The 14,756-nt window shown below is 40.4% G+C and overlaps 1 protein-coding gene across 3 annotated transcripts in view; it reads right to left on the reverse strand.

The window, feature by feature from the left end:
- Positions 1-14,756, reverse strand: part of unc5db (unc-5 netrin receptor Db) — a 164,972-nt gene that overhangs the window by 54,116 nt on the left and 96,100 nt on the right. For all 3 annotated transcript variants that reach the window (XM_037258271.1, XM_037258272.1, XM_037258270.1), the window contains exons 5-7: positions 7,674-7,854; positions 6,823-6,990; positions 64-228 (exon numbers count right to left, since the gene is read on the reverse strand). In XM_037258271.1, the coding sequence (XP_037114166.1) occupies positions 64-228; positions 6,823-6,990; positions 7,674-7,854 (514 nt within the window). The remainder of the gene's footprint in view (positions 1-63; positions 229-6,822; positions 6,991-7,673; positions 7,855-14,756) is intronic.

The raw sequence follows: 14,756 nt of genomic DNA on the forward strand, positions 1-14,756 counted from the left end.
TAATGACCGGAAAGATGATTGAAGATAACAGCCGATCATGCTGAGCGGTGAGAACGCACTTACTCTGAGTACATTGTCCATCTGTGCAGTTCTCAGTGGCCTCTGAGTTCCCTTCACACATCTTGCCTCTGTGTTTGGGTGCCGGGGAGTTGCACTCTCGACTTCGTTGTCTTTCACACTGGCTGCTGCATACGGTCCACTCACTCCATTCATCCCAGCCTCCATCGACTGGAACACAAAGACACCCACACGATCAGCCAACACAGCAGCACAAAATATGAACTTTCTGGGAATTACAGTACTTGACAACAGAGGCAGCTCAAACACCTCTCCAGGGAGTCATTTGCTGCTCAAATTAAATTAACTAGTATCATGTTTCATTTCTGGGTCAGCACTCTCATGATGCATGGATCATAATACGGCTTCAAGTGTTTTCCAAACGCATGGACTTATTTTAAAATGTGCTTTTAAAAGAAAAAGAGGTTCAACTTTAATTTATTAACACAACATCAGCAGTTGGACAAGGAGAAAGGTTAAGAGTTTATTCTAAAAGTCAAATATAAGTCACTTAAAGGGGCTGGTATTTAAAATGGACATTGTACATGATGCAGGAATTTTCCTCATTATCTACTGTACATTGCTAGTATGTATTGTAAACATACTTTTTTACTACAGTCATGTTCTTAATTGTTTTGCATATGAAGATAAACCAATAAATATTGAAATAGTACAAAAAGTCAAAATGACTGAAAATGCACATATTGATAATAAACAGTTCGGATGGATGGATGGATGGATGGATGGATGGACGGACGGACGGACGGACGGACGGACGGACGGACGGATGGATGGATGGATGGATGGATGGATGGATGGATGGATGGATACAGCCTTTTTTACAGTTTAGCATGCCATCATAAACACGACAAACATGCCAACTATATGCAGATTTTCAGTATTTGCTGCCTTGCACCATTTAGAGCCTTATTCTCTGCGAATACTCTATCGTTGTAGGTTATATCAATATTCACCAACTGATGGCAGATGTAGCTTTGTTGAGGGTTTTATACTGCTCCATAAGCCGATTTTTTTTTTTTTTTGCAGATTTGGAATGACATCTAGGACAAACATAGTACCACATATTACTATTTGAGTGAGTTGATTTTTGTGAATGAATACGCAAAGTTAATTTTAAATTTTGGTTTAATGTTTAGAGGTTTTGTGGCATCCTTGAATGGTACTTTTTATGCAAAAGAGCACTTTCCACTGAGAAAAAAACAAAGACAGTATAGTATGGTTATTGTATCCTCTGCTTCAAATAATTTTTTGTTGAAGGCTGGATCTTTTACACATGCATCAGAATACATTATGAAAAAGGAAATATATTACGAGCACGCATATTTGAAATTTTTGTCATACAGCTTATTGGGAAGTGCGTGCTCCTATGTGTCCCGCCCTGTAACACTGATAAAAAGTTGTGGACCCATACATAATTTAAGTTGCCCATCTCTGCTGTCTGTCTATGCTATCCATCCCTGATATATATATATATATATATATATATTTTGAATCAATATTTAATTTGTTTTTTGCCATTGTAATTTGGGAAGTTTTTTTCCATTTAAAGTTTCCTATGTATATTTGATATCATCTTTGTTCAATGATAAGTAAGTATCTTATAATAGTTTAATTTTGTCTGAAAAAGTGAAAAACATTTGATTTTGTTGCATTTCAGATTGATTAAAAACCCTCAAAATTGATACATGGTCGTTATTAGATTAGTCTATCCAAGTGAATTTATTTTGAGGAAATTAATTCAACATACCACATTGTATCATGTCTGACCTAATCATTATATTGAGTTTTACTGAATCTATCACCTGGAGTGTAGCTGTAAATGGGTTTATCAAAAGAGCTCCACCCTTCTACAATTATTTCTCCTGAGAGTTAGGGATTTCTGCTAAAGCATTACAGTCCTAACTTGTCCTGTAGTCAACTTTGCACATGCGAAGAATATGTTATCCACTGTTACCCATCTTTAGAGTGTCGTAAAAAAAGGTTATTGGGCTTAGGCAGCCACAGTTAGAGCACAAAGATGTGAACTCGGCAGAGCACAAGGGATCCATTGGTACTCTGGGACACTGCACAGAGACTGCATTCATACCTGACCATGAATTATCTTAAGTCCAACTCAGCAATGAAACCAATAGACCACTGAAACACCCCTTTTCCAGTAGACTTGAGTGCTTGCAAGCCACTCATCCTTTGCAGCGGCGTCAACAGAAGCAACAAGATATTGCTGGTTTATAATATACCAAAGCAATATGAGTGAGGCAAAACTGAAATCCAAGACAACATGGGCCCATTATTTTGTAGGGTACCAAGAGTTAAGCAGGTGACATAACCAGCAAACTACAGTCATTCTTTATCTCTTTTCATTTTTCATTTCTTATACTTTACTTTCCCCAAAGAGAAATTTGTCATGGACACTCAGCTGGTCCTGCAATTTTCAGTCGGCAGAATCATATACACACCAGACGACACACACACCACACAAGAAACAGTTAACATTCACATCAAGGGTGATAAAAAGCACAGTCCCAGAATAAATAAACACATAAACAACTGCAGTACAGCACTCACTAACTAACCTACTACCCATTCACATCCTTGATCGTAATAGTTAATGCGGTAAAAGAATGTTTGTAACCGTTCAGCCTGCTCTGAGGAACTCTAAATCTGCCGCTAGAAGAAAGAAGCTGGTACTCTGGATAGAGAATGTGACTCAGGCAGTATTTTTTGAGCATGTCTAATAGTGGATTGTTCATAAATAATGCTGAGAGAAGGATGATCTTTCATGCCCATAATTTTCATGGTTTCATGGTTGTACCAGACGATTAATCTGTGCCTCCAGCTGGACAAATAGGTCACTGTACCAGGCTGTAGTTCCGTACATTGTTCTACTCTCCAGTACGGATAGTAAAACAACATCAACTTTTGCTTACACCCATAACTCTCAATCTACGCAGAAAGTACAGTCTCTGTCGACCCAGAGTGGGAACTTCTAAAGCTCACACCAGCTCGGGCTCTTTCCTTGGCAGAGAGGTGACAATCTGTATGTCCCTAGAGCCATCTTTAGCCTGGCTCACCAAGGTCCATGCCCTCTGCTTCTGCCACTTCAGTAAGGCACTATAGTAGACCTACCTGGTCCCCTCTCACAGGTGGTAAGCCCATTCGTAGAGGGACAGACAATTTCCTTGGGCTGTGCTGACTCGGGCTCCATGTGGAAAGGTCTAGCCAGCAGGCACTGAACACCTCCCAAGGTTGACTCCAGAGGAGCGCCCCAGGGATGCCAGTGCTTTCTTGTAAGGGCACACTGGGATCACTGGGTCCTGTCTGTGCAAAGGAGCACTGAGTTTAATTATGGTCATCTTCATAGGGGGGGTGTCTGGCAGCTTACTTAGAAGAAGAACTTGTTTGCCTTGGGTGACCCTGCCAGAGACATAAAGCCTCAGACAACTTAGCTCCGTATATACATCATTGGAGGTGACGCCTCAGGGACAAGGTTCAATTTGTTACAAATTATTACCCTGAATGTTAAAGCCAACATAATACATCCTCAAATTAACAGCCTAAACTGGCAATCAGGCTGAAAACCTTTCAAATTTGTCAAATTATGTTCAGTTTGAGATGCTAAACCAGAAAGGGAATTCTAAAGGCCGAGGTTGCAGAAAACCGAAGCTGAGTTTACCACCTAATTAATTGACGGTCTATCCTGCACAAAACCATTTCACAAATATGTCAGTGTATATTGTTTATTACATCAGATACTCTGCATGAAATAATATCACATTAACAAGAGAGCTTTACAATCATTTTATGGCTCAGTGGCTAATAATGAGGAAAATAGCATCCCTGGACCAGGAGATTACTACAACCCAAATGTGTTTCAAGAAGAGTGTGGCATTCACCCTTTTATGTTTTCTTACACTTAATTTTAAGTAAGACATGGGTGGGTTAAATTATTACTGTATTTGAGCTTGTGTAATTCTGGTTCTATTAGCAGTAAAAGGAAATGAGCCTGCAGACATTGTTGAGAGATGAGAGAAATGTTTGCTTAACAATAAAGGCTTTGGGACACAGTTCTGCTATTCAAAAATTGAGGTAGAGAAAAAGTCAACTATAATCCTTTCATGTTTGTGTTGTACTTCTGCTAACCTCTAAATGTTTAGCATGTTGATTACCGTAATTTTCGGACTATAAGTCGCGGTTTTTTCATAGTTTGGGGTGGGGGGGCGACTTATACTGAGGAGCGACTTGTATGTGAATTTTTTCACAAATTTTCAAAATTCAAAAAAAAAAAAAAAAGAAAAAAAAAGTTAAACTGCGATAAACGAACCGCGATGTAGCAAGGGATTACTGTAATTTGAATTTTAAGTGACGTCAGTGGTGCGGCGCGGCGTGGCGGTTGTTTACAAAAAGGACAAAGATTGATCACGGGATGACGAAGATGATAAGGGCCCCACGTACTACCGGCATCATTAGCGGCTTTGTTTCTAAGTGAAACGGAGGACGAAGAGTTTGAAGGATTTACGGATTTGGAGTGACACAGAAGGTTTGAAAAACTATTATGGCTTTTACGCACGCCCGGTCCTACTCTACGGAGCTCTCTTTAACCTCCGTGGATGGAAGTCTGGGACCGGCGCTCGGCCGGGTGGCTGTCAGGGGACGGTGGATGGGGCTCGGACATGGCTTTTACGCACGCCCGGTCCTACTCTACGGAGCTCTCTTTCACCTCCGTGGATGGAAGTCTGGGGCCGGCGCTCGGCCGGGTGGCTGTCCGGGGACGGTGGATGGGGCTCGGTCATAGCTTTTACGCACGCCCGGTCCTACTCTACGGAGCTCTCTTTCACCTCCGTGGATGGAAGTCGAGGGCCGGCGCTCGGCCGGGTGGCTGTCCGGGGACGGTGGATGGGGCTCGGTCATGGCTTTTACGCACGCCCGGTCCTATTCTATGGAGCTCTCTTCCACCTCCGTGGCTGGAAGTGCCACCTCCGGGGATGGAAGTCCACGCCGCCACACACCTGGAAGTCCACGCCGGTGCTTGGGGCCGTGTGGTGGTGAACTATTTATGTTATAGTTATTTGATATATTTTATTTCGTATAGCAACTTGTATATGTTTTTATCGTTACAGTTCAGTACTTGTTGGCTTGTTGAACTCTTGGTTTGTTAAATAAACGCACGCCCGGTCCTATTCTATGGATCTCTCTTCCACCTCCGTGGCTGGAAGTCCACGCCGCCACACGCCTGGGAGTTTGTTTTGTTAAATAAAGAGCCGTTTACCAAACCCGCGTCTTTCCTTGTACTTTGTTAACGCTATAATATAGTTATATACTAGATCTGTGGAATAACGACGAGGCTGACGTCAGGGCGCACGCGCGGCGTTGTCGACAAAGGACGAGGAATTTGATCGATGGATTTAATGATTTGGAGTGACACAGATGGTTTGATAATATTATTGCTTATATAATAGTTATTTGATATATAATTTAAATATCGTTATATGGGCCTGTGGAATATTTTGAAGTGCAAGCGCCGTCAGCGGCGCGCACCCATTGTTGACATAAAGGACGATCGATGGATTTAATGAATTGGAGTGACACAGATGGTTTTATAAACGTGTTATTTATGTAATAGTTATTTGAATAACTCTGAATGTTACGTCAGGCCCGTTCTCAGCTCTTCGTTTGTGTTTATGTCACGTTAGCATACCTTTCGTTTAGCCTGTTGTTGCTCGTTCATGTCTGTTCTTGGTGTTGGATTTTGTCAAATAAATTTCCCCCAAAATGCGACTTGTACTCCGGAGCGACCTACATATATATGTTTTTTTTCACGTTATTGTGCATTTTATGGCTCATGCGACCTATATTCCGGAGCGACTTTTAGTCCGAAAATTACGGGACATGTCTTGGCTCATTTAATCCAAACCGTGTCTGTAAATTTATTCTACCATTTCTTGTATACCCCAAACCCTGACTCTTTATGATTTTTCTTGAAGATTTTCTCAGTTGTTATTTAACACCACCTGACTGCCTCAACCATCTGCACCTTGGCAGTTTGAAGCCTCACAGACTGAACAAATTGGCATGAAGACAGCTTGTTGGATCACCCCGCCAATTTCCCAAGTCTAGCCTCTAACCTCCTACACATTTGAGAAAACAAAACACTATGTCGACAAAACAGAGCGCATGGTGTACATTGTGTTGAAAATAGGGAAACAATATAACAACATGAAAAAATAGGTAATCAATATGAAAACAATGAAACTTCATTCATTCATTAGATTCTAGGTTTCACTCTCCATGCAGGGCATCATCACACAAAATAACCAAGTCAGTAAAGGCACAAGTGGTTAATTTATAGGAAAGACAAGGAAAGATGATGAGAACATGAATGGAAACGTCATTCAGTTCAGCAGACAAATGGATCTGCTCTGCATACAACTGAAATGTAATAGATTTGGAAATCTGACACTATTTCACAATATAGCCTAATTGATCATTCAAAATATTTTTAAAGCTAAGTAGCAAAACAATTTATGATCAGTCTGACCAGTACATCTGCACTCCCGCTAAACTGCAGTGACTTCACTGAGACAGTTTTCAATACACATTGAGTAGTTGTGGGGTCTGTTTCTGAAGTTTCCTGAACTAAAATGTCATAATCCTTGTCATGCTATACTATCTCTGCTCACAATATATGCACTTTTTAACAAAGTTGTACTCCAGTGTTGAAATACAATACGTGTGAACGCAACTAACTTGGACACGGGGAGTTGCATGATATCTTCTGCACAGACATGCCCTCGCAGAAAGATCCCCCGTTCAGCGGCGCTGGGTTCGTACAGGTCCGTGATCTCTTCTGCACACCTCGCCCACATGGCACGTTACAAGGAGACCATTCTGTCCAAAGCGACCAGCCGCCATTCACTGGGCAAAGTTAAAAAAAAAGGATAGATAGAACCAACACAGCAATCACTATTATTTATGCAGACCTCCGGCATTGTATATGCTATCAAATAAACAGAGGATATTTCTGCCGATGCAACCTCAAAAAGGCAACTGTGGTACAAAACAGCTAAAACAGTGAGCAGCCTATATTGCTTGTGTTGGATGTAGGGCTCTTTTTTCCCCATTTAATTCCTCGCTGTGGAATTAAGATAAAGACAAAGGAGTGCAGAAAACAGCCATTACATGGACTTGCTATTTCTAAAGTCAACATTGATTCATGGTGGTTGACAGGTTGGAGCCAACCACTTAGTGCTGGGACTCAAGCAGTTACACTGCAGTCCTAAAGTGTGTGGAAGCCAAATGCTTAGACGTGATCTTGAAAATAGTGAGCCCACATTTGCCAGAAGGGCCTCAAGCATAGAGGAATATTTGGTATAACACGACATGAGATTAAGCCACAGGTTTCTAATTTCATTTCATACAGTAAACATTGATTTTCAATATGAAGTAATACATTGGATTTTTGAACAATACATTCATTCATTTAAAGGGGGTATATCACTCTTCACATGGGTCCTTAAATGAGTTGTGTTAGGGTGCAGTATTCCAATCAAATGTACTTAACTGTAACTGGCCAATAGAATTACTGAGTTACAACCTACCAAAGACTGTCACAGTGGCTGTAGTGCTCCGTCTCTTGGCCACAATGTTGCTTGCCATGCAGGTGTAGTTTCCCGAGTCAAAGAGACGAGCCTCATTTATGATGAGGTTGTGGTCAGCCCTGGTGTCGATGTTGTCGTCAGTTTGGGAACTGACCAGCTCTTCATTCTTCAGCCATTCCACCTGTAGAAAAAAAGTGATTAAAAATATTGTTTGCAGCAGCAGCTGCAGCAGCAGAGCAAATGTTCTGCAGAGGTAAACAGGGTGCAGGGATTTTATACAAGTGGGCCACCTGACTGTTGTTTTCATTGAGTCCATTTCAGACATTGTGTTTCGTAAAAATCTTTAAATATATCGAACAAATACAGCACAAATGGATTAAAACCAAGTTATATTCTAAATTATGTATCCCTTCAGATGTGAATACCTGGGGAATGAAAGCAGAAATGCGCATCATCCGTCTTACATTCATCTTCCAATGTCAAACACAAATGTATTTAGTCAACAGCAAAATTTAAGAAACTGGCCTTATTGTTCCAGTATGTTTAGAAGCTTGTATCTTGACGAATAAGTAATAGCAAAACAAAACAATATATGAAAAGAAGGCATTTTTTCATGGAAACAAACCCAAATAAAATGCCAGTCTTGTGGATATGTTTACATTAGGGCCAGGAACACATACATGTCGAGTTTGAAGAATATATTACATAAAAACCGCAATCAACTGTTGCATTTGGTTCATATTGCTTTTTTTTTTTTACTATTTTATAAAGTAGAAATTGTACATTGTTAAACTAGTGTTTTTCTGGAACGTACAGTAATTGTAAGGAAAGGAATTACATCTTTTCCAAGTTCCAATAACAATTTTTTTTTTCCAGATTCTGATTTTTAAAGTTTATTTAACTCCAGGAATAATTACAAAACATTAACAACAACGCTATGAATTAATCAACCAATAAATATGTACATACACAGCAAAACAAATATAAAATAAATGGGAGGTGGGCGACTAGAGGTCAGGGGAGAACAGCCTTGGGTTGCTATTTTGGTTCCAAGGATAAGTCTCACTTCCAGACTGAACTACAGACTGCAAATGAAGCAAGTGGGTGTCTGTGAGACAGACAATGCACATGCACCCAAATCCATGTTTGCTATTTGGTTACCATTTCAGCAACAAATCCTGAATCAACCAAAGGGGGTTAGTAATTGTACCCTTGCTGAAAAACCCATCATAGTCCAAAAAATGAAAAATCCAATTTGATCATGATGGTATAAGGAGTGCGCTTATACAGCACTTTATTGACACCATACAGTGTGTTGTCCAACGCACTTTACCAAGCTTCATATTCACTTTTTTGAATACATATCTGAGTGGACGAAGACTGATGGATGAGATGCACAAAGGCGGCCACATCAGCCTACAGAAAGGGTCTTCTTTTCACCATAAAATATCTTACTCTGATTCAGCATTTATTTTGACTCTAGGACAATTTGAGATGGGTTCAGGGTTGAACACACAACCTTTGTGTTGACAACTTCTCTACCACCTTAGCCTGTAGGGGAGCGACTGTAGATTTTCTTTATTAGGTGCAGGAGTTTGGCTGGAATGCCATCTGCTTTCACAGTCTTGCACAGCGAGGCCTCCTCTACTGAGTCAAAGACAACCTTAAAGTCAACAAAACATAACATTGTTGCTTCCCCTTGAGTTGGGTCAAAAATCCTGAAATGGAGACTTGTTTTTCTTAGCATATGCGGGATAATATTTGAAACGTCTTCCATACAAATTCAATATTACAAACATAACGAGTGGTCAGTTGTTTTTGACCCTGCATTTAAAAGATAACTAGACAACCACAAATATTCAAGTCAATAAACATTCAAATATGGCACTGTGGGTGGCACGGTGAGTACTGGTTAGCACGTCCGCCTCACAATAAGGAGGGTATGGGTTCGATTCCACCTCCCTGTGTGGAGTTTCCATGTTCTCCCCGTGCCCGCGTGGGTTTTCTCAGGGCACTCCAGTTTCCTCCCACATCCCAAGAAACATGCTTGGTAGTGCGGATGGTTGTTTGTCTCTGTGTGCCCTGCGATTGGCTGGCAACTGGTTTATGGTGTCCCCCGCCTACTGCCTGATGACTGCTGGGATAGGCTTCAGCACACACATGGATATGGCACTGTAACCAGTTACCAGTGACAACGCATGTTAGGAATTGCAATTAGGAATTGCAAATTTAGCGATGATCTGCTTCTTCTACCATATTAAAATAGCTGCATCGTCACATTTTTAAATTACATTCAGAGTCTATCATGACAGGCCGAGCTGATGGATACATAGAAAGTACGCAGACACACTTTAAATTATGTAGAAATGTAAATAGTAAGTGCCTGTGGGCATGCAAGCCCTGAATAAATAGAAACAACACAGATGGCCAAGGGATAATGGATTGCAAAATGTATGGACATGAAGAAAATAATAAACATCATAACAATGGTATCACATTGTGGTGGTCTTCCACACAAACCGTATTTTAGTCAGTTCTCCTTCTATAAACAGTTGTTTGTGAGACTTGCTTTTTCTTCAAGATATGGAAATGCTACTACATAGAGTATCTATTTTTTTCTATCAAAAATCTTGTTTTGGGCAGCTATGAAAGCCTTTGCCCACAGTGTATATTGGCAGCAAACCTCATTGCCTTGCTAGTTGATGAGTAAATGAAGATAAAATGCATGCTGTGGCAGTGCCTAATTACTTTATGATTAAAGTCATCAGTCACGGAATAGATGTCGTCAGACATGGCATCCCACAGTCATGTTCATTTCTATTGTATCTGTGTATTTCAGTTAGAAACATGAAATAAGCAATTACCAGTAAGTCCTTGTTGTGTTTTAGGCCACATTATTTGTTTGCTTTAAACAGCAGGTGGTTTGAGATATGAGACAGCCGAGGAAAAAGTGAGGAAAAAGAGTGACTGAGAGACAAAGAGGAACGGGAGAGACAGATAGCGAGAGAGATAGAGGCAAAGACTCTAATGTCTAATTGGCTCATTTGTTTCAGTTTGAATATGGTCTTCAGTGTCAACCTTGACAACGGCATTTTGAGGAAGCGGGTACAACATCAAGGCAGCCAACCAGTGATTTCATTATCCAGACTGCGCCTGAAGGTGACTGCCCCCAGGCCATTCCCAGTGGCTAGGTTCCCCATCTCCCGAAAAGTGTGTGCATGTACACACACAGTTCACTCAGATGACATTTGCTGATGATTATTTGCTGTGAACAGAAATTAGAGAGAAATGTGAGTGACACTGTAGCCACCATTGAAATTTATGAAGGTGGTAATCAAGACCTTGCCACCTTGTGTTTTGTTTCTGCAAATCAAGTACCCAGCTATTTGATATCAAGGGGACACAGCTCAAACAATTAACTTCCGCTTCTCCTATCATTAGAATAAATCTTTCCTGAGTCGTGCTGAGTCAACGGCAACAATTTAGCATGATTGCTTCCACTTTGGCAGAAGCTCTCAGCCCCCTGTAGTTTATGTTAATTGCTGACTCAATTTTATGGATTGGACTAGGAAATGTCCATAATACCATGTGGGGAAGCAAACATGAGGAGGCAGAGTTAATCCGCTAGATACAGGGGTGTCAAACTCATTTTTTTCGCGGGCCGCATTGTAGTCATAGGAGGGCCATTATGACTGTCAACCCAAATATATGTATGAGCACCTCATATTATATACAGTAAAAGCTACAAAACAAACTGACAAATAACTCATTTTCAAATCAGATGAGTAAAAACTGGTCAAATATTTAAAAAAAATTTTTTTTATTAAAAGTGAAGACAATTTGCAATTCTAGTCCTGACACAAATTTGATGCACAATTTGTCTTCGCGGGCCACCTAAAATGAAGTGGCGGGCCGGATCTGGCCCCCGGGCCTTGAGTTTGACACCTGTGCGCTAGAAGGACTCTCCCTGACACCAATCAGCAAGACGTGTGTTGTCAGTTCACTACACAAATACCTGCAGATACTTTAAACTCTGAATACGTAGCTACTAAGTGTGCCCATATAAACACTAAACCAAATAGCAGCAGATAGAGCCCCAGGAACTGTCTCTACTTCAGTAGCGCTATCCCAGTCTAGAGGTTAATCAAAAAAGATATGGAGGGAAACACAAAGTCTGTTTGTTGGTTTGTAAATTCCAGTTCTCCTTCAGTTTGGGGGCATTATGTACTATAATGCTATTCCAATGTGTTTTACCAAAGCTAAATAAAAACAAGAAGTTCACATCTCTGAGCAGGGAGGGTGTAAAGTCTTGACACACGTCATCTCTTTGCTAGAAGAACTGAACTGACCAATGAGAAATACTAGCAGGCAAATAAGAACAGGATTACGCAAGTGGAAAAGTTATTTTAATGGTAAATAAGGGATATTTGAATTGAAGAAATAGGGTCGAAATACAAAAAGTCCTGCCTCGCAACAAAAACAGATATGCTCAAACCTCATTGAATAAAGTACATAAGCAGACAAGTATATTCACATATTAAATCAATAAAAGAAACATTTTAAGCATATAATTATACCTACACACCAAATCAATAAAGAAGACATAACTAGACATTTTTGATATGTGGTAATGACAAAGGTTTTTATAACTTTATGATCTGATATGTATTTCTGTGCACTTTGAAATAACAAATGCTTTTTGATATATTGCCTGAATAGCTTAATGACCCTTAAGGAACTGTTTAATGCATGCCTGATGTTTTTCTAAATCACAGACACTGCCAAAGTTGTCTAAAAATGTTCAGTGCTTGATTATATCTTATGTTTTGATTAATGCTAGATGTGACGTCATATGTTGCCTAATGCTAGACGCCAGCTTTGGATTACTACGGAACATTCTGGACAGAGGGAAATGTTTTGCCAAGCAATGAAAAGATATGGTTGGAAGCATGATTAAACTAAGAATGGGATGAAGTCAGCGAGTACATGGAGTGTCAAAAGAACAAACAAACAAATGCATGGTAAGTGGTGAGTAAGAACTTTGCATAGCCAGGGAACATTAACAAATGGACGACACTCAAAAGTTCACATAATTCCGTACAAAATGACAAAATTGAAAGGATGATGAATGGACGGTGTGCGACAGTGGATGTATGTGCAAGAATGGTTTACAGGAAGGACACTTGGAAATCAAATAGAGTTGCCAGAGGGAGAGCAGCAGGAGGAAAACAACCAATTACCCAGGCTAAAGCCCCCACACACACCGAATCGCCCATAATCAGCACCCACCCCTACGGAACCAGCTCTCACCGAACTAGCACCCACTCCCATGGAATCAAACTCTCCTGCGAATTTGCTACACCCCCCTGACTCATCACCCATCAAACTCGGCCCACACTGGCATGTGCTACTGAATAAAAGCTGACCAAAGAACCTTGAACGTTGCCTTTTCTGGAAGGAGACTTTCTGCTCTTGAGCAGGGTCGCACGAAAGGCCCAGCGCTGTATTGTATTTTTCCTGAACACAGAGCTTTCCTAACGAATATTGTGATTGAATTCAACCAACCTGTTTAAGTCTAAGTATTGTTTCAGTGTCTTAGCCTTTTCCTAAAACTGAAGAAATAAAACGAGCATGCAGTGAGTAAATTAGATAACAGGTGATTGACTATGGCTTTTGCCGTGAGGCACGGATAGCGCGCTTCCCAAATTGTGGACCAAATCCAACAGAATGGTGAATTGTTTAGGAGGATCATAACAATGTATTGGTAAAGCTGAAAAACAACAACATTAATCAGACAGCAGGGTCATTTGTTTTATTTTCCTTGGTGCCAGGGCTTAGACAGTCTACCCGATTCATCTTGAATTACAGATTGTTGCTGAAAAAACAGGGTTCCCCTTTTTGGTTGTCCATTTCACACCTATTTTCAGCAATACACCTCAAAGGAAACTCATTATACGTACATACAGGGTTCTAGTGTACGCCTTTCTCGAAACGTTAAAAGATCTGCTCTACTTTCAAGTCCCTTTCCTTCCTCTGTGTGTGTGTGTGTGTTTACCCGTAAACAAAATCACAACTGAGCCTACATCGAACAGTCATTTGTATAAGATATAATGGCAAAATTCAAAGTCATCTTATTTCAATAATCTCAACTGACCCAACAGTAAAACTACAGGCAGGTTTGATCACACAAACTCCGGTCCTTGAGGGCCACTATCCTGCTTGATCATTTAAATCAGTTTTGATGGAGGAAAGAAACATCTAAAGATGCAGGATGGCAGTCCTGGAGGACCAGAGATTGACACGTGTCCTATGAAAAGTCATATTTAGATGAATCCAAAAGTTTATACTTTTAGTTGCTGAGCCAAGAAGCGTGACTCCTAATCTTTTGTATTTTTCTTTTTATTTGAAATTAACTGAAAGGTAATGTGCTTATCCTGACCTCCTTAACAATATTGACATAATTCACAAAAAGTTGTATTTTGCCTCTGTAGTATAGAAGTCACTCGTAGCAGCAATTTAAATTGATACTACCACACTCATCACCATCTCAATATTTTATGGAACCAGTTACGCTGAAATTGACCAGGCTAAGACTCTACATTATTCACTCCTCTCTCTTGTGGCTGGACTCATTTGTGGTGGAAAAGGACTCCATATGAGGTTGTGATTTTAGTCTATACTACTCCAATCTACTCCAGTGGATTTTGTAGCACCGTCCTCCAATTCCGTGTTAAATCATTTATTAAGTGCATGGCCTAGGACTAATCTCTTCCCAAAAACTATGCCAAGCACATATCATCGAGTCTTATGTTTACTGGACCAGGAACAGAGAATTTGAGACATTTGACATTTTCACTGACGAAGACCTGGTGACCTTTTTTTCTCTAAGACATTTAAATGTGGTATTTGCCCCGAGTCAGACTCGAAGGATTATCTCACTGTGAGCTTCGTTTGCTACCTTTCTCAGTGGGGGGACCATTTGAATTTACTGTAGGTGTTGATCAAAATGCTAAAGTCCCTCATCAACACTCACACAAGTTACAGTAAATGAATTAGCAGGTAAAACACACACGCACATACATA

Source organism: Syngnathus acus, chromosome 9 (assembly GCF_901709675.1).
Source record: "Syngnathus acus chromosome 9, fSynAcu1.2, whole genome shotgun sequence".
Taxonomy (NCBI): domain Eukaryota; kingdom Metazoa; phylum Chordata; class Actinopteri; order Syngnathiformes; family Syngnathidae; genus Syngnathus; species Syngnathus acus.